This window comes from Protobothrops mucrosquamatus, unplaced genomic scaffold (genome assembly GCF_001527695.2).
Source record: "Protobothrops mucrosquamatus isolate PMUCROS unplaced genomic scaffold, P.Mucros_1.0 scaffold1360, whole genome shotgun sequence".
NCBI classification, from domain to species: domain Eukaryota; kingdom Metazoa; phylum Chordata; class Lepidosauria; order Squamata; family Viperidae; genus Protobothrops; species Protobothrops mucrosquamatus.
The window spans coordinates 182,701-202,710 of record NW_015387552.1 but is presented as its reverse complement, the minus strand read 5'-3'; the positions used below and the strand labels follow the sequence as shown (position 1 = coordinate 202,710).

Here is a 20,010-nt window from a genome sequence, read left to right as displayed (position 1 = left end):
GACAATCCAGGGTTATGGGTAGAGGTCCCTAAAGTTTACATTTTTACAGTTTATTTATATATCAAATTTATATGGCTGTCCATCTCACAGTATCCTTTAAAGAGAAACCTCATGCCCCTACTTCTGTTTAGGGGAGCTGAGGAGGAGGAGGAGGGGAACACCTGTGGGCTCCCATAGTCACAGAGGGGGAGAGAGGCTATGAGCATGGGGCCTATGCGCACACACAAGGCTCCTCTATATGGCCTGGGGGGGGATTCCTTGGGGTCCTTGTGGGTGGCTGCACCTCATTGTTCACAAAGACAAATAGACCAAATACATGCACAGACAATTAAGACAACTGTTAACTTTTCTTCTTTTTGGTTTTTTTTTTGGGGGGGGGGAGTGTGAAGGCTGAAGCACAAGAGAGACTGCCTCCTTCCTACCCTTTCCACGGAATCCTCCTGAGACGTCTTAGATGGAGCTGCACGGGGCAACTGGCACAAGGCAAGAAGAGGCAGATGCACGAGTAACAAGATACTTGCAGACCGCCTGGGTCAAATTACTCTTCTACTTTGGCCCAGGAAGCAGGAACTGTAACTGCACAACAGAATTGGAAAGGACCTCAGAGGTCTTCTAGTCCAACCCCCTGCTCAAGCAGGAGACCCTCTGCCATTTACCCTGTTGGAGCCCCCACAGCGTCTAGAGGCAAGGTCGTTCCACAGATTAATTGTTCTCACCATCAGGGAATTTCTCCTTAGTTCTAGATTGGATCTCTCTTTAATAAGTTTCCATCTGTTGCTTCTTGTCCTGGTGTCAATAGGCCTAAGCCCCTCCTCTCTGCGGCAGCCCCTCAAATTGATTAGAAGGCTGCTGTCCTGTCACCCTTGGTGGTTCTCTTCATTAGGCTAGATGCAGCCACGACTCCCTTGACTTAACTGTCGAGATACAGTTCTAGCTTTGGCTTCTTTCCAGCCCAGCCGGCCTGCTCAGCACATCCTGCTTGGAAAATGGCCTGGCCAGCCGAGCTGCCTGGGACTCGCACCAGGCTTCCCTTGGGAGAAGAGCGCCAGGCCCAGTAACCACCACCAAAACCATGTGCCAACAGCTCCGTTGCATAAGGCTACCTTGATGGCAACCTAAACCATGCACAACTCTCCCCACTCTAATTGGTCCTCCGCCAGCTGGTTCAAGGGAGGAGGGGATGCAGAGGATCCCCTGGGCCACTGGCCAGGCCTCACCGGAGCAGGTCCCTGGATCCCACTGCTGACACCATGAACTGCCGTGGACTCTGTCTGAAGGAGGAGGGCAACACTGAGGAGAACCCTCTTTATTGCAAGGATCACCGGGCGCCTTCCTTCCTAGAGAGAGGGACCGAAATGACGGGAAAGCAAAGGGCTGCAAGGCTGGCCGCTTTGGGGGACCTGGGCAGGTCGTCATCCACCTCTGTACCCGCCTGGGATTATTTCTGCGGTTGGGCAAAGCTGGCCTTTCAGGAGGGCAGCCCGGCTGGAAAAGCCCCGCATGAAGGTTGGGCTTCTCTAGGCGGCAATTCCCTGGGTAGGGCTGCCCTTGGCTGGGCTGTGGCAGGCAAGGGGGCTCCTCCGATTCAGAGGGGCTTGCAGGGGGCTTTGCCAGGGGCAGGGAGGGTCAGCCAGGAACTGTGCTGGGCCTGATCCAGTCGAAAGGGGGGAGGGGCAGCCTTGTATCTATTGCATCTACTACTTCACTTCGGGGGGGGGGGACATCGTGCCTCTGCTGCCCCTCCCCCCCTTAGGGAATGGCAGGCAGGGAGGAGGAGGACGGTGCCCTGGTCGTGATTCCCGGGGGGGGGGGGAGGGCTCCAGGTGAAGGAGCTGGAGACCCACCCACCCTCTCGCTCTGAGAATTGGATTAAGATGCAAATGACGGAGGAGGCACCAGAAGAGTAATTAATCACCAGTTAGAGGAAATTAATACCAACAACGGAGGGTGTCAGGAAGCAGCCAGGCAGCTAATCAAGCGGAAAATTGGACAAGGAGCCGGGCTGAGAGGGGAGCCGCGGGGCGGTTCGGTAGGCCGTCGACGGGGCGGGGGGCGCTGGATTCCCCCCCCCCCGCGGCACTGCCGCTCGAGCGGCTGCCCCATGGCTGGCCGGACGCCCTTCCGGGGCTGAGCGGGGGCAGCGCCTCAGCCCGCGAGGCCCTCCGAGGCGGGCGGTTCCCCGACGTTCAAGGCAGCGCTGGCCCCGCCCCGCCCAGGGCTCTTGCGGAGAGCGCCTTTGCGGGGCTCCGGCTCACCGGCCGTCGGGGGAAGCGGCGGCGCCGCGCTGAGCGGAGCAATAGAGCGCGGGGCACCGCGGGAGCGTCTCGCCCGGCCGCTGCGGACAGAGGGCTCCGCCCCGCCAGCTCGCCTTCCCGGCTGCCAGTCAGCTTTGTGCCCTGGGGGCGTCAACGTCCTTGGGCCGCTTCCCTCCCGGGAGGCCCAGCAACGGCTAGAGGTCTGCGCGTTGGGCTTTCTCTTAGTCGGACAGCTCCCGCGGGCCACGCCGTGCCCAGGGGCCCCGGCAGCCTCAGAGCGGCCAGAGAAGAGGAGGGCATGGGGGGGGGGCGTCCGGCTCGCTCCCCTGCTCGCCCCTCCTGGTCAAGAAAGGCTGGGGGTGGCGCAGGGCTCCCCCTTGGAAGGAGCCTTCGCGAAGGCTTCTCTCTCCTTCCTCCCGAGGCTCTGGGCCGCTCGCTCGCCAGGGAGCTCCTTTCCACTAACGGGGGATCCTGGCAGCAGCTTTCCAGGGTTTAGAGCTGCGGCAAGGCAGAGGCGGTGGATTTCTGGCCCTCGTGTCTGAGGGTAGGGCAAGAACCGGTGGCTGGAAGCCTGGCTGAGCGGGACCCAGACTCAACGTACGGAGAGGCCTTTCCTCACCTCCTAAAGCCTTAAGCCTTAAGCGGCCGAACAGCCTGCCTCCTGGATTGGGGGGAGGGGCTCTCTAGAGCTGGCTGAGGAATTCTGGGAATTGAAGTCCACAAGTCTTAAAGTTGCTAAGGCTGAGGACCCCTGCTCTAGAGGATTTCACGCAAAGCTTGGACACCCTTCATCTGGGGATGAACCAGAGGACCTTCAAGGTCCCTTCCAAGAAGGATTTTGTTGATGGGGAGATTTCCTTCCTCCTCCAATTCCGACAACCTTTTTTCATCAGAGGTGGGGGTGACACGATAGCAGACTTCCAATATTTGAGCTGTCACAGAGAAGACAGCTATTCTCCAAAGCAGCTGTGGGCAGAACAAGAAATAATGGAGGGACACGTATTAAAGAGAGATGGAACCAACCTAGAAATAAGGAGAAATTTCCTGACAGTGAGAACAATCAGTGAAACAGCTTCCCTCCGGAGGTTGAGGGTGCTCCAACACTGGAGGTTTTAAAGAAGAGACTGAGCAGCCATTGGTCCAAAATGGGTTCCTGCTTGAGCAGGGGGTTGGACTAGAAGAGGCCCCTCCCAACTCTGTTATAGTTACTTGCATGTTCTTGTATTTAGTTCATGATTTTTCAAATTCATTCGTTTTTTAAAACAAGTTATTACACTTTTTCATAGGTAAAAGCAAATCTCATAAACAGAACAGAGAAGGAAAAAAGAAAGAAAACTGATAGTGCCAGAAAAACAAGAGATGACTAAAAAACAACAACTGAAGTAGACAACTTCTGACATCCTTTTCAACAAATATTAACAAACCCATCATCTCCCCTCCCTCTTAACTGTCCCCAAAGCCCCTTCACGCATCATGCAAAGTGTGGCTGCCTTCCTGGGGACCCTGTCTGGGGACTGGAGCCCTCTTGTTTTCGTAGGGCTTTCCTCATATTTCGGATGCCATTGTCAAGGACATTCTGGGCCCCTGGGAGCCTTGCTGTGCAGAAGTCTCAGCAGCCCTTAATGCCAGTCCAGGTCCAGTCCAGGTAGCATCCCGGGGGAGGGGCTCCTTTTGGCACCCAGTCCCCAGGCCGATTGCATCCGTCATGACACACCTGGTCCCAGTGCTCTTCAACATCTGCATCAACTGGCTGGCCGAGGTTTCCAGAGTTTTGGAATGGTGCTCCCGTCCAATGCCAGTGGAAGAGTTAATTCCTTTGAATGCTGTGAAATTCCATTTTGGATGTGAGAAACAGGTGGTATTAATTTCGGAGGCAGGGCAGGCTCCTTCTTGAAGGAAGACCCGGGATTTGGGCACATCATTCTCCGTAGCCACTCAGATCAGCAGCTGAGGAAAAGACTGTTTTTCCCACTTTCACTCAGCTGCAGCCCTTCCTAAGCCCAATTGGTCATCGTGCCCTCCAAGTATCCAGTTGATATTGCCAACCAGGAGTGGAGACTCATGGGAAATGCTACCCTTAGCCAGTTAACCTGGCTAACTCTGCATAGACAAGGATTGTACAAGATCTGCTTTAGAAGTGCTGCGCGATTGTTGCTCATTGGGCGCCAGGGAAGGGGTGGGCAATGAACTGTAAAGTCCCTCCCTCCGTGACTTAGGACCTCACTGTCTGAAGGATCCAGGTTGAGAAGAGAGCCCCCCCCCCCCAAGGATGTCCAGGCTGTCCAAGACCCGTTTCCTGACCTGGTGAGGTGTCCGGGTTAGGGAACACCCTCACTGGGGCGTTATGCTGCGCCCTCAGGAAAATTTGTGAAAATCCATCTCCTTCTCATTGCAGAAGGACCCAGGAGACCATTCTAGTCTTTATCTTTGTTTAAGCTTTTAGCTTTTTCTCTCCGGCTTTTGCTTTGTACCTTCCTTTGTACCTTCCTTAGCCAACTAAGGACCTGGCAGAGGAGAATCAATAATAGTTTAGCACATTTGGTTCTTTGTTAGAGAACTGAATAAAGAAATAACGGGATGTGGCCAGCCTGTTGCCAGGCGCTTCAGCCAGTGGGAAAGGGGGGATTCAGAGGGTCCCTGAGCTGGCCAAAGACCCACTGCTGTCGCGCCATTCCACATTCCAGCAGTTCCAGAAGGCTGCGCGCGCCCACACACACACACACAGCCTTTTGCATCCTTGACTCAACCGGGAGGGGGAACATTTCGTTTCTGCCAAGGGCGAAGCCACTGTGGGACAAAGAGGCGCCTAAGGGCTCCCCCTGCCCCACTTGCCCTGCTGAGCTCCTGTGGTCTTTGGCAGGTGGCCTCTCCCCGCTGCTCTGCCCCCCCTTCCATCTTCTTCTGGGGCGGTCATAACCGCCCGAGGGCCTCGACCCAGCCGCTGATCCTGCTCCAGGAGCCCCCCCCCCCGCAGCCGGAAGAGGCCTCCAGGCCGGAGGATCCGGGGCTCGTGATGCGCTGTCCCCGGGAAGCCTGAAGGTTGCGGAAGGGCCAGGCAGCCGCCTCGAAGAAGAGACCAGCCCTGGCCCCCTTTGGGACTGGCTAGTGCAGCTTCTCCCCCAGCAGTTCCGGGGAGAGAAACCGGGCAGCTTCCCTTGGCCCCGTCATTTCAGAATATTCAGCTTTGCTCTTTTCGTGATCCAGACAGAGCAAACTCGGACCTTGCCTGCCTGCTTGCCTTGCAACCCCCCTGCGAGGGTGGAGTGTCTGGGCAGGCGAAACGAACCGTTGGCCCGGCCCTTCCGGATGAAGGGAAGCCCCCCCCCCCCCCGTTTCTCCTGCCTCGGTTTGTTCCCCGCGGTCTTCCTTCTCCCCGGACGAGAAGAGCTCCGCCCGGCTGCTTGTGCCGGACCTTTTCTTCGGGAAAGGCCTCCGCTGCTCTTGCCCAGGGCGTTCTCCGCGCCGCTGGGCCTCCTGCTTCGGGACGACGGCGATCGAGAACCGAGGAGCTGCCTGCGGGCGGCGGCGGTCTTGGGTTCCGAGCCAGCTGCGGCGATCCTCCAGCCCCCCCCTCTCCAGGCGTTCCCTTCGATTGCAGCCGACCCCCTCGGGCAACCCTCCGCGGGAAAGGGGGGGGGCTTCCAGCGCAGCCCCTCTGCCAGCCAGGTCGCAAGCGTGGATGCCGCAGCTTCTCCTCCCTGCCTCCCGCCGTCTAGCCCTGACTGGCCAAAAGCCCGTCCCGTCCAGCCTCCAGGGCAAATGTCCCCCCATCCCGAAGCGCCGCGGGGTCCCTAGCGGTTCAGCCACGGAGGGGGACACGTGGGGCAGACCTGTAGCCCTTTCGGGGTTGCCTTCGCGGAGTAGGATCGTGCGTTCCGGGTTAGCGGCTGCCTGACTCCCGGCTTTGGGGCGCCCCAGGTTGGCGAGCGTCTAGTCCACGACCCCTCTCTCCTGGGGGAGTCCTTAGGAAGCCGCCAGCAATTTGGGTCGTCGCTCCCTGCCTCCTCCGTCCCTCGGTGGGACAGGGCTGTTCTCTTTCACCCGCCGAGCAGATGGCAGAGCCGGCTCCCGGCGGCTAATTGAATTGTTCTGAGCGAAGGGGCGGCGGGGAGGAGAGGGAGAAGAGCCCGCCCGCTCAGCTTCTGTCGGGGCCTCGGCTCGGCTCCATTTTTCTTCATTAGGGAGCCCCCCTTCCCCCCTCCTCCCCCGTCGTTTGGTGTCCTGCGAGGCTGCTTCAGTTGGGACCGGCTTTCTGCCTGCAAACCCCCAGCTCGGATCCAAGCCAACTCTGAGATCACGAAGATCCCCAAGATCTTTTCTTCGAGGGCTTTGAGCCCCTCCAGCTGAGGCAGAGGAGGGTCCGGACCTTTCCTCTACCCGACCCCGAGGAAGAGTCGGGCCCCGATCCCCTGGCCACTCACCCACGGCGTTGTTCTGGCCTCCGCTGTTTCTTCGACTCTTGCAGCCTCTCGCCTCAACTAGTCTTCCGGCTTCCCCCACTCCATCCCCGCGACTCCCCCCCCGTCGGCACACAAATGCTGGAAGCAGGTTTGGCATCAAATATGTCCTTTTATTCCAAATATGTACAAGCACACGCGACCGAGATAGGAGAGGGGCAGCGGCGGAGGGGCAGACGGCCGGGTTGCCATCCGTTCCCGGAGGGGACTCCCGGCGGGCTTGGTAGGCCGGGTCGCTGGCCCAGCGACGCCGGCCTCGGAACTCCCAAGAGCCGGCTCCTTCGCCCCACCGCGGCTCCGAGAGGGCGCGAACGGCTACTCTAGCTCGCCCCGCCGTCTGCTCCATGTCACCGGCTCTCCTGCTCCGCAGGTGCTCCGGTGGCGCCTCACCCAAGGAAGGACACGAACTCACAGAGACAAAAGAGCCGCAGGGACAATGGGGCGCTGTAAAAATAATAACAATAACAACAATAATAAAATTAAACTTTTAAAAATTGCACCGAAACTTCCCCTCCATTGAAAAAAGGGGGCGGGGTGAAGAGCGGGAGAGAAGGACGAGGGGAGGGGGGGCCTGGCGAGCGTCCAGCACAGGCGGAATTGCGGATCAGGAACGGGGTGGGGGTGCGCTTAAGGTGCGGTGCGTGGCGGGGGAGGGAGGGAGCGGGGCTGCGGGAATCCAGGAAAGGGTGATGCTGTCCGGGGGAGGCAGGGCGACAGGAACGGACCCATAGCCCAGTCTTGGACCCCTCCTCAAGCGGCCTTGCAATCCAGAGGCAGGAAGGCGGAAGGCGGCAGCTGGAAGGGAGAATTCTCCCTTCCGGGTCGCCCCCTCACCGGCCCTCAGTCTCCGACGTCGATCTCCTCCTCCTCCTCCTCTTCCTCGCCGTCGGAGAAAGCGTCCGAGGTGTGTCGCGAGGCGCTGGGTGAGGGCGGGGGCGACGTGCGGCGGAGGTGGCCCCCGCGGGCTCGCGCAGGTCCAGAGACGCCCGGGGTCTCCAGCTCGGGCATGCTGGCCAGCTTCTCCAGGGCGGCGGGGTGCAACTTCTTGAGCGACTCCACGTCGGCCTTCATCTCCTCCAGGTCTCGCTTCAGTTTGGCGCGGCGGTTCTGGAACCAGGTGATCACCTGCGCGTTGCTCAGGCCCAGTTGCGCCGCGATGTGGTCTCGGTCGGCGGGAGAGAGATACTTCTGGTAGAGGAAGCGCTTCTCCAGCTCGTAGATCTGATGGTTGGTGAAGGCCGTGCGCGACTTGCGCCGCTTTTTGGACGGAGGGCGCGGCCCGAAGGCGCCCAGCGGGTCCCGGCCTGCAGGAAAGGCAAGAAGAAGCCGCGGTTGCGTCAGGCTACTTGGCCCGCTGGCTGGCAAACCTTCTGACCCGGGGCACCGTCTGCCCGCGCTCTCGGCCGGGCCAGGCCTTGGCAAGCGGAGCGCGGGCTCAGAAGGGCACTGGAGAGCCTAGACCAACTGCCTCCTCCTCCTCCTCCTCCTCCTCCTCCTCAGCCCCGGAGCCCTTGCGGGCATCGCCTCCCGGAGTGAGAGTCCCCCTTCTGCTGCGTATGCAACTGTGTGTGTGGGGGGCACCTGGGCAGCAAGGAGAAAGCGCTCCTGCCGAACCTCGCGTGGAGGCCTCTGGGCGTCAAGAGAAAGGGAAAGATCCCTCGGACGCCCCTCCGGAGCCCGCTCCCGTCTGCCCCGCACCCCACCGGGGGCTACAATTCTTTCCTGTTTCCAAACGAGACCCTCCTTCGGGAGCGCAGGAAAGGCCCCCAGGGCGCATCTCTTCCGAGATCGCGGAGCCGGAGCCCGGGTGCGAACCGTTGAGGCCAGCGAAGGAAGGATAATCTTTGGACTGGGGACGGAGGAGCTCTCGGGCGCCCCGGGTCGCATGTTTTAATTACTGGCAGGGACTCGGATGAAAACCCGGCAGGCACCGGTGTTCCTCGGAGTCAGCAGCGCCTTCGGAAGCGGACCCGGTGAGAATCCCTCGAATCTGCCCACTGATCTCTCTCGCCTTTCAGGCGAGGCGGAAGGGATCACAGCCGTCCCAGGCCTCCCAGCTTGGCAGGGTCCCTCCCTCCCTCCCCCCCTCCCTCCCCGACGCTGCCGGGCAAATGTTTTTTATCGCCGGCCACTGGGAACCCGACCCGCCAGCGGGAGGGGCAGAAAAGGGGGCTTGGCCCGGAGTGCGGGGTTAGGGGTCCGCAGGGGTTAACCCTGTCCTGGGTGTGTTAAGGGCGCCTAGATAAATTGACTCTAGAATATGAGAAAACGCTCTCCAGAATCTCAAAGCAGAATCCAGACCGGCCTGCAGCGACGTCCTTGTTTTGCGAACGCCCCGCTTGTTCTGAGTGTATAAAGGAGGACTCGGAGCGCTGACCTCCCCCGGGCGAATTTTCCTCAACCTCCTGACTGACCGGTGTCTGAAATGCTGGATTCTCAGCTAAGCTAAGAGAAGCTGTTTTTATTCATTCTAGTTTCTAGCCATTTCTAGGTAGCATCAATGCAAAAACACAACCCAAGATTACGTTTCAGGAGAATTAATGAAAAATAAAGATCTTTACAATATGCTTGAATTCAAAGCAATGGCTGATTTGATTGACTGAAGAAAAGAAGCCCAAACCAGCCGACTTTCCCCGCCCCTTTTTAAACCCCCCAAAAATTGAGCGCAGGAATTAATTTGGGAGGCATTTTTCCATTTGTACTTTTGAAAAAATAGCCAAAAGGCTAAATAATTATAAAAGCAGAGCAGGGAAGCAAAAGGGTGCAAAATATCCCTTCGTTTAGTACGGAATTAAGGGTTTCCTGAAATGGCTGCAAAGTTCCGGTACAAAAAGGGGAAACAATTTAAGATAAATAATGTAAGTGAATATAATTTAATGATTTGTTATAAATTCTTACGATTAGATTTATTTGTGTATTACATTTTAATATAGAATAAAATAAGACCATAATAAAAATTTGTAGAGTTAACTGCATTGGTGCAAAAACATGTGGTAAAAATATTTATAATAGTATGTCTGTAATATCTCCTTATTATGATTATCATTTTTATAGTTATGGCTGAAGCAAACTCTCATCTAGCTGGTGGTGATTGTCTCTGCAATTTCCTCCTTGTTCTGGGGAGAAGATTTTGCAGGGAGCAACCGCCCTCAGTCTGACTGCCCGAACGCGTGTGGGAGCACCGGCCGCAGCTGCTGCTGTTAATTAATTATTTCGTTTTATTAACTTTAATTGTATGTTGGTCATTTCCGAAAGTTCTGAAATAATATTATTATTAAATTAAAATACGAAATATTATTTATTATTGAAATAATTCCGAGGATGATTTTAAATGAAATCAACATAATTTTTTTTTATTACAGCCATAAACCAGCATAGATTATTTAAATAAAACAATTTTAAAATTGCGATTCAGGTGGGAAATTGTTTTGAGAGACAAAAAGATTATAAACAGCGAATGCGGATTCTGGCTAAAAGTTTCCCACGGAGCAGGAAGGACCGGTTGATCCCGGCCGGATTGGAGCTGGGCGTGGATCGCTACCCATAGGCCTCCAAGCAGAGGCCGGACAGGATCCAGGCAGGGCGGCTGTGGGGACAAAGGGGGCCCTGACGACGCCGGGCGGAGGGTCGGGAAGCGGGGTGGCTGTGGGGAGCAAGGGAGGCCAGACTCCATAGGGAGCGGAGGAGTTGCATTCCGGCTCGGCCGCTTGGATTCCCAGATATTCCCGCTGAAACCGGACCGGCCTTAAGGCGACTCGGCCTGTTTCTGGGAGCGGAGGAAACCGCCCGGTAGGACGTTCCGGAGACAATTGCCACAGCGCTCTCCGGCCCGCCCGTTCGCGGAGCTCCGCTGGGAAGTCTCGAGCGGAATGCCGTCGGGGCTCAGCACGGAGCAGGCAGGACTTCGAGCGAGCAGGTCCGAAGACCGGTCTGAGGAAATCCGCGGGCCACTGACTGGCCTTAGAGCGGGAGCGAAGGCGTCACTCGCGGCTGTTTGTGTGGATCGGGCGGGGGGGGAGAAATTCCGCGGCCACAAATCACTAGTGGGGCGACGGCGAGCACCCGACGCTTCTTCTCCACACCGAGCGCTACCGCGACGGGGTCTTCCAGAACGCTGTAAGGTGGAAGCAGCCCTGCTTCCTTCAGGCCCACCGGCTTCTTTGCAGCGAGCGACCCCCGGGTTCCCACAGAGCGAGCAAGGAGCGGGGCTAGCGGCCTGACCCGCTCCAGCTCTGCCCGCCCCCCTTCCCGTGATCAACCGGCCCTTACCTTCAGCCGCCTGAAGCACGTTGAGCTCCAGGCCCTGGAACGTCTTGCTAGCCAGCTCCTCCAGGGCGCAGAGCGGAGAGTCGGGGGCAGGCACGCCGTTCCGCGGGGGTCCAGCCGAGCCTGCAACCTTTTCCAGAAGGCGGGCCGCAGGAACTCTGTGCCCGGAAGGTTTGCTGAGAATGTCTTCGATGCTGAAGGGGGTGAGAGGTTTGCTGGAATTGGCGGGGGACGGGAGGAGGTCCAGGGGGCTCCGGAGCCTCTCTTCTGCTGCGCCCGGCTGTGGCAGCGCGGGAACTGCCTTCCCTTCCTTCGCCGATGTCATTGCCGGGGGAGGGAGGGAGGGAAGGGGGAGGACAGGCCCCAGCTTGTCCCAAGAGCCAGACCGGGCCGGGCAAGGATTCAGCACCCCCTGCGGGTCATTGCGGGGCCGCCCTCGGGCCTCAAGAAACCGGCACGCTAGCCCTGGATGGTGCTGATCGGCCCTCGACCCCGGCCTAGGCGTTCCGAGTGGCACAATGCCCCCTGCCCATCCCCCTTCTGGGCCGCGTCTGTTGTGGCGCGGGGGGGGGCGCCCGTCGAGTCTCCTGCGCCTCTCGCGGTTGGGAAGCCCGTACAGTCGCAACCAAGCCCGCTCGGGCGCTCCAGCCTTAAAGGCGCACAGGCTGGGCCATCGGCTGGGCACGGCGTAGGAGGAGCCAGCGGCGAAGTGTTAGCAAAGTTCCTGAGCCTGAGGGGGGAGGCGTGGGGGAACGGGGGCGGGAAGGGGATCCCCGCTTCTCAGATCGACTGGGCGAAGGAACCACCGCCTCGTCGCTTTTCCTGAGCTTGCAGGCCGTCCCGGAGTACCCTCTGCTCAGCTCCGGCGCCCCGGGCCTGGCGGTCCCACGCTGCACTGGGGTGCGTCTCCAGGGAGGAAGACGCTTCGGCCGTCCAGGTAGCGCTTTCCATGCGGACTCTGCTTATCCGGGCAGTCCCGCGAGAGCCCACGGATCGGGCAGCTCCTCTCTCCCTCCCTCCCAGCCTTCCAGGGAACGGGCTACCTTCTCCGAGTCTCTCAACCACCGCAGTTCCCCGGGCGAGGCCAGCGCCCAGTTCCAGGAAGAAGCCCCTGAGCCCCGGCAGCTGGCGTCCCCGCCCGACCCGCGTCTTTAGCTCTGCTGAAGAAGCAGAGGCCATTCCTCATGTCCTTAGCCTGCAGCGGAGAAGCCCCCTTTCTCCCCCCCCTTTCTTTGCCGGAGGGATCGGGAGGGGCCCGCCGTTGTCCTGGAGTCCCGCGTTACAGCCCGCCAGCCCTGCCTATCGCCCGGCCTCACAAAGGAGTCGCTTAGCGTCGGAGGGGTCCGTTCGGTTCCCAACGCTTCCCTTGGTCTAGATCGGGTGTCGGTGCCGGAGTGAAGCAGAGGGAAGCGCCGCTCTGGCTCCAGACTCCCCGGGAGGCACCCAGGACTCCGCTTGTTGCCCCGGGGTCAGTTCTTGCCTGCCCCCCCCCCCCCGCTTCTTTAACGCGTGCTATTTTTAGCCGCGCTGCGGTTTCTTCTCCTGAGGCCGTTTCAGAGGGTCCAGTTGCCGACCCCGCGTCACCGCTCCTTCCCTCGCAGGCCCCTTCGATTCGCCTCGCCACCGGAACCTCAGCTCTTGTTCTGGCGGACGCCGGGCGCGCCGAGGAGAGGAGCCAGGCCGCACATCTGTCTGCGCCCTGCTGGTATTTTTCGCCCAGCCTGGGGCACCTTTCCGCCTTCCTCCTTGCGCTGCCCGTTCGAGGACCTCGCCCCTTCCCTTCCTTGCCGCCTTTCGGAAGATTTCGCGTGGATGAGGGCCTCCTTGCCTGGGTCGCCTCGCCGCCTGTGGCCCAGCTGGGCGCTCAGCCCTCCCCCCCTCCAGCCGCTGCTAATGCAAGGCAGACGTGCAATCTCCCAGTAACAGGGAGTCGTAAAAAGCGAGTCCCCCCCCCCTTCTCCATAAAGAGCTTTTCAAAGTCCCCCGCGGCCGCCTGCCTGAAGGAGGCTGAGCTGAGGGCCGGCTGGGCGGCTCCGGAGCTCTTCGGCGGTAGGCCAGGCGTGCCTCCCCGAGGAAGGGGCCTCTCGGGGTGCCCCCATCCCACCGGAGGCGGCACCCCGGTGTTCCTCCCCCCCCCTCCAGGCTCTTGCTTGCCTGCAGTTTTATGGGCTCCCTCGCTCTAAATGGCCCATAAAAGCGCCGCGTCTGGGAGTGATTAAGACCCGCAGCCCAAGATTCTTGGGCAGGTTTTGGATTTCACTGTCCCGGCAGGCCGTAAAAACCTCAGACAAATAGCTCCATGATCCCGCAAGCTTGTAAACCATTTTCCTTGCCTGTGCCCTCCCCGGCCAGCTGCGGAGAGGCCGCTTTTTCCGGCAGTAGGGAAGGCACGGCCCTGGCAGGCTGGAAACCACCGGGCGGGAGCAGGGCAGCCGGCAGCAGGCGGAAATTTTTACGCAAGCCCGCAGGCCCCTAGCCAGGCCCTCTCCAGACCAGGCGCGCCCTCCCTTCCTGTCCTTCGGGCAAATAAAGCTTGGGCCGCTAGCTCGGGGCGGGAGAGGCGACCCTTCCTAGGGAGAAGCGGGCAAGTAAGAAACGCAGGCGCCCTTTCCCCATAGCCCCCCCCCCCCGCCTGGAAGCTGCATTGTCTTGTTGCCGTGTAGCCCGCCCTGAGCTGCTGGCGCCACACCAGAACAGGGCAAGACCGGCTCGGAGCAATGGCCACCGGCCAGCCGCATTTTTCCGAGTCCCCCCCCCCAACTCCGTAGCTTCTATTTGTAAGGGCGCAGTTTGAGAGTCCGCAGGAGAGCGAACAGACCGGCAGGTTCACTAGACCACCTTCTTCCCCTCTGCCCTTCTCCCCCCCCCCCCGCTTCCCTCCTCTGGAAAAGGTTTTGCGCCCTGGGAACCAGAAACGAGGTCCGCGCAGGGGACGGCGAGAGGGGCGGGGTCCCTCTTGGGGAGTCTTCCACAAAGACCGAAAACTCCGCAGCTGCTGTCACGGCTGCCGGGACTGGAAGGGAAGAGTGGAAAACGCACGTGCTAGTTGTACGTTGTCTTCTCCGGTTTCCAGTGCCCGAGAAATCCTAGTCAGGCGTCGGCTTCGGGTTTCGTCCGGGTTTTCCCCTCTAGCATTTGCAGGCCACACCGAGGCTTCCCGGGTTGCGGCCTAACGTCTGCACGCGAGGGGCCAGCCTCCTGCTCTGCTCTCTGTCCCACAAGCGCAGCCGGCGCTCTGCTCCGAAGTGCGGAGACCGAGGCGCTCACTCTGGGCCCGGGCAGAAAGAGCAAGAGGAGTGCGGCGGCCTCGGTCCCCTTAAACCGCTACGCTCCAGCCCAAATGCCGCGCACCGACGTTCAAGACAGCCTCTTTCCCCGACGCCCAGCCACGGCAGCGTTCCCGTCTCAAGGTCCCCCGAGCTGTCTGCACGATTCGCCGCTCCGCTCGCCTCGCCTCCCTCCCTTTGCTTCGCCCTGAGCCTTTCGGGGGTGGGTGGGTGGGTGGGGGGAGACTAGTAAACGAGCCTCTCCTCGAAGTTTTGCTCCGCGTCGAAGGCAGCAGCTCCGGAGCTGCCACGAAACGTGCGAAGGGCCAGGGCGCTTTCCGCGTGAGGCCTGCCGGCACCAGCCGCAGAAAAAGCTTTTTCCAGCGACCTCGGCCCGCCAGGCAGCGAAGAAACGCGGAAGGGGCTCCATCTCAGCGCCGCCCAGGAAGATTCCCTCCTGGGGACGACGCTGTCACGGCGACTCCTCCGCGCGTTTCGGCCAAAGATCATCCGGACACGCTCAGACGACCAGGCCTGGACCGGGGATCTAGCGCGATACAGGCTTTGCCTCTAGCCTCGGTTACGAGTAGGGATTTCTCGCCCCCCCCCCGCCAAGATGTTTGTTCCAGGCCGGCGGCGGAAAGGTTAAACGCAGCTGTCACTCTGCCTGGTCTCGTTCGCCTCTCCAGGCCGGAGCCTCTTAATCCCCGCGCGAAGTGATAATGGGCCGTTTTCACGAGCGATTAGAAACGGGCGGAGGCCGCCGCCGCCGCCGCACTGGGGATGGGGGTGGGGGGGAAGTGCCGCACAGATGACAACTTTCCTGCACAGACAAAGCCCGCCACCACCGCCCAGCTTCACCTGCTGTGGGGCGGGAATGGCGGAAATGGGGGATTTTTGGTCTGCTGTGCCCGAGGTGGTCCGGCGAGACGCCTTGATCGAAGGGGGGAGAACCGCTCAGTGGAGTTGGCGGTCCTTGGGCATCCAACGGTTTTGCCCGATCCCTAACAAAGGACCAGAATGGGGGGGGCAGAGGAGAGATACCCTCCCCCACCCTCCCCCTCGCGACCCATCTTCGGGCGGGGAAATGGCGCGGAAGAGCCGGGACCAGCGGTTCGGCTGTGGTTGGAGAGGCAGTCCCCCCCCCACCTCACGCCCGCTTGTCAGCTTAGGCCAGGTCGGGGCCTCGAAATGCCACGAATGTTTCTGCCGCTGAAGCGTGGTCCATCCCGAACTGCCCGGCCGATCGCACCGATCCCCTTTCTTGCCAGGCGCCATCTTCGGCAAAGCTCCAGCACTGCCCCGCAGCCCAGGGCCGTCGGGTGAGGTGTGGGGCGGTTGGCCAGTCCCCTCCCACTTGCGCTTACTCCAGCTTGGTGGGGCAAAGGGGGGCCGGGACCCCAGCCAAACACCGGCGGGCGTGGGGATTGGACCCGGCCGAGGTGACGCCCCACGCGGCCTGGAGGAGGCCAACCAGGCAGGAGACCAGGGCCAGAGGCGCAGAGCTGTTCTGCCCACCCTCGGCCTGGCTACCCCTTGCAGGCAGCCCACGCGGGACCTGCGGAAGAAGGCGCTCGCGCGGCTCTTTGGGAAAGAGGGTCTCCGGAGAATTGTGCGGCGCGGCCGGTTCTCCGCTGCCTACCGTGATCCCGCAGTATCGGAGCAGCGCTGAGGGGAGGGGGTTGAATGCTTGGCGCCCGGTGCCCAGGCTGCCCCCAGTGCCGCGCTACCAGTTTCAAGGGGGGGGGGGGTTTCTCCCACGCGCAAAGAAGAAAAGCATCCTTTTCGTGTTCTGTCTCAGAGTCACACCGCATGTTTCTATAGGATCAGCAGTTTCCAATGTAATCCGTTTATGAGCCCTTGGAAGGAGGGCCTGGATCCGGCCGTTTGTTTGTAGGACCTCAGCAACGTCCGTCGCTTCTATAAGGCGGAAGTGGCTGCCACGGTTTGCCCGGACTGCCCAGCGCAACAAGGCTTTGCCGCCCTGTTCTGCAATAAAGGTGAGCCCTCCCTCCCTGCCTCCCTCCCTCCGGGACTCCTCCTCCATTATCCCGCTAATTTCTTTAGTAATGGATGTTAGAATACCGTTACCGTTGGGATACTGGGCCTAATCTTTTCAAAAAAAATCTCCATGTCTCGGCTTTCATTTCTTTTGTGCAAATTGCTCAGTCTCTTTCCTAACGGTTAGACTTCCAACAGGAAGAGAGGAACTTCACGACCTCCTGCAGTTGCCCCCCCCCCCCCCGCGCGATAGGCAACGGTGACCAGGCTGCTAGTAAGTAGCCTCCAGGTTTATTGTCTATTTTAAATTTATATGATGCCCACTTCACTACCAAGAGACTCTGGGTGGCAAGTAACCTTCCGGTTGTTGCAATTTGCTCTTTGTGAGGTATCCCTTGAAGACAGCCTGCCCCTCCCAAGAGACCCAGCAAAAGGCAGCGCATTTGCGGAGGTGCCCCAGCACTCCTGCCCCGCTTAGTGGCTGGCTGTTTTCCACGTTTTCCTGTGCAAGGCGTTTCCTGGAGCTTTCTCGGCCTTCCTGCCTTGGGTCAGGAGGAGGCTGGAGAGGAGGGCTTCGTGCAGCCCCGAGCAGCGCAGCGGCGCTGGACGCTTGAAGGTTCCGCCGGGAATATGCTGACCGTCAAGCGTGAAGAAGCACGGAAGCGTCTCCCGCGGCAGCCCCTCCCCCCTCCCCCTCCNCCTCCCCCCCGGTCTTTCGCAGCAGCCACCCTCCCATTGTGTCCTGGAGTAGGAGGAGGATTTCGCTGTGGCCTCGTTTTCTCCTGGAATTCCTTCCGTATTTTATTATCTCCACGTAGGAGATAATAGGTAAACTGGCCAGCCGTTGGAGTGGGTGGCATATAACTTTGCTAAAGAAATTAAGTTATGGCACATAACTCACCTAATTTCTTTAATGTGGCCAATTATTTAAAAAATTGACCAGAGGCCACTGATTTTGCTCCCTGGATACTCCTTACAACCACAGCATTTCTTTGTCATGTTTTGGGGGAGAGGGGCACATATTTATACAGAAATAATTGGACTCTAGGTAACCACTGTTTTATTTTCTCAGAAGCCCCCTGGGATCTGCGCAGCCAAGAGACCTGCTCACAAATCAATCAGGGACGGCCAACTTTGTAATGGCCGAGAACTGGGCCTTGCTATTCTTAAACAGCAGGGGAGGCAAAATAATCCAGCAGCAGTCATCTGTGGGGCACGAATTTATCTGTTAAATTATAAGAAGTGCTGCTATTAAAATAAACCAGACTTGCAATATTTACAGCAACTAAGAAGGACCAAAATGATTTTAAAATTCACTAGAACAAATATAACAGTAGCTCAAATCCTAACCAACCATATTAGTGGTTAAGTGGTTAAGATAATGGTTAAAGCCCCAGGCTAGAAACCAGGAGACAGGGAGTTCTAGTCCTTTCATGTTCTAGACATGAAGGCTCACTGGGTGACTTAGCCCAGCCCACCTCACAAGGTTGTCCTTGTGGTAAAAATAGGAGAAGGAAGGAGTGTTAGGTATTTATAAAAAATAATCAAGGCAGGATAAAAACAAATAAGCAATCATAATCCTGAATTGAGAAGCATAAAAAAACAGACTGGCTTCGGCAACATGCTCTTGCGCTGCAGTCTCTCTCTGGACTAACTAAACCTTCCTTCTTCCAGAAAGTCCCCACTGAGGAGGCTGCAACCTGCTCCAGGAGGAGGCCAGTCCAGGGAGGAGCTGCTCCTAAGAGGCTTTTCCACAGGAGAAGACACTATCCCACTATCCCTGGCCAAATGGGGCAGCAGCTGATTCTTGCTGGAGGAGACAGTCCTGCAAAGTGTCAGGGCTTCCAGGTGGTGACCAGCACTTTGGACTGAGCCACAAGCTTATTGGAAGCTAGTCTGGGACCCGCTTTGCTCGTGCAGAGAACAGCAACCCTACTGGAGAAGCTGCGTTCTAGATCGGCTGAGTTTCCAAGTCGCCTTTTCTTATCACTTTTCTTATCAATGGAAGCGGCATGAGAGATGGACACTGTGGTTTGCAGCATTCCAGCTTCCCATTTAGTCAATAAATATGACTTCCTTTACTTGAAACTGGGTGTCCTTGACCAGGAGATTCTCCCTTACTGTGTTCATTGCTCCTCTGTAAAATAGGGGCATGCCAAACCCTCTCTGGGCTGCAGAAGTCCACTCTGAAGCTGGGGGGATGAAGCGCCAGCAGCGGGGCCTGGATCCAGCAGAGCCCCAAGGCCTCCGAGGCAGACCCAAGGCTGGCTCATCCCGGCAGCTGCCAGGGAGGGCCTACGAGGAGGCTCTTCTGGGTGGCTGTGAGAGAAGGGAGTCCTCGCCCTTTGCTGGGCCGGGGGCCTGCCTCCCTCCCCACTCGCCCTGTGCCACCATCTTGCCTGATGAACTGATCTCAGGAAATGGTGCTGATGGCAGAAGGCTCCCCCTCCCTTCCTCCCTCCCTTCCCCCCCTGCTTTCCCAAAGCACCTGCCTTTTCTCTTCCCTCAGCAGAGGTGAGATGCCCTTCATTTGCTGGAGCTTTTCCAAGTGGCCCCCCTTGCCCTGATGAGGGATCAATTCACTAAATCCAGTCTAGATGCCTCTTTCCTCCCCTGTAGCCAAAGCGCCCCCCCCATCAGAGGCTGTGCCTCAGAGATTTTGCTTTGTTGCAGAAAGAGCCTCGGAGCTCCCCCCCCCCCACTGGAGCAAGAGAAGCGCAAGGGTCCCCATCCCATCGTGGTGCCTCTTTGGGGAACAATGTCTTCTGCCAGGAATTAAGATATGCGGCTCGCGGCTGGGGGGGGGGCTGGGGGCGGAGGGAGCTGTCAGAGAGAGGCTTGCTTCTCTTCCCTCCATTTTATTCCAGGCCTCAGCCAGCTGGCTCCCAGCGCGCAGCCCTCGCAAACATGGCGTAGCTGCCTGTGCCCGCTGTCTCCTTAGGTCTCCTGTCAGGGGCGGGGGGGAGGCTCTGCACACCCAGATGGGCGGCAGTCAGCGACCTTCTCTCTTAAGGCAAAATGTCTGGGGGGGGGCACGGCTGGCAAAAGGGCTGCCATGTCGGAAGTCAGCCTTCTGGATCGCTCCAGCTACAAAACCCATCTCCAGCTGCCCTGGCTAGCAGGAATAAGAACTGTGGCTTAACGAAACACAGACCGATGGGGAGGCAGGGGGGAACGTGCTTGGCTGGTAAAGAAAGCCGTCCAAAATAGAGGACTGCAGGCACATGGTGGAAAAGAGAATTAAGTCTGGATCTTAAGAGGCATTTCAATTCCCTAGAGAGAGAGAGAGACGCCTTCTGAGAGGAGCGGCCTTGACTGCCCATCCCCCCCCTTTGCCAGCCTAGTTTATCTCTCTGCCACTCAGATTCAAATGGATTTCCCCCCCTCAGACAGCCTCCCCCCCCCCAAGCCTCTCTGAAGGTAAGAAGAGAGCTCACATCACAGCCCAAGGGCCAGGGCAGGTAAGAGTTAAGAAATGCAATAAAGAAACGGAATGCAGGAAGGGAATTGCAGATGGTAAGAAGTAGAGAAGGTCCAGGTCCCAGGCACCTTCCAGACCACCACCACCCCCCATTCTCCCAGCATCCCGTCTCCTTCGCCAGGAACCTCCCCAGCTGGGCTGCCCTCCCAAAGGCCACTTTTGCCCAACCACAGACCTCACCCCAGGTAGTGTACCTGGCCAGGATCTGCCCGGCTTTCCCAGACTGGTCAGCCAGGCTAGGATTTTCCACCTTGTAGTACTCAGCTTCTATAAAAATCTTGGCT

At 58.8% G+C, this 20,010-nt stretch overlaps 1 protein-coding gene across 1 annotated transcript; it reads right to left on the bottom strand.

Annotated features, from left to right (window-relative positions):
* Positions 1-7,552: 7,552 nt before the first annotated feature.
* Positions 7,553-11,303, bottom strand: LBX2 (ladybird homeobox 2). The gene is made up of 2 exons (XM_015821594.1): positions 10,982-11,303; positions 7,553-8,016 (listed from the first exon to the last, which is right to left on the bottom strand). The coding sequence occupies exons 1-2, from the start codon at positions 11,301-11,303 to the stop codon at positions 7,553-7,555; spliced, it is 786 nt and encodes a 261-aa protein (XP_015677080.1).
* Between the last annotated feature and the right edge of the window lie 8,707 nt (positions 11,304-20,010).

Bases quoted from the DNA above. Each gene is read 5' to 3' on its own strand.
- LBX2 (XM_015821594.1), bottom strand. From the start codon at position 11,303: ATGACATCGGCGAAGGAAGGGAAGGCAGTTCCCGCGCTGCCACAGCCG. The intron at 8,017-10,981 runs GTAAGGGCCGGT...CCTTTCCTGCAG, and splicing joins CGTGCTTCAGGCGGCTGAAG to GCCGGGACCCGCTGGGCGCC.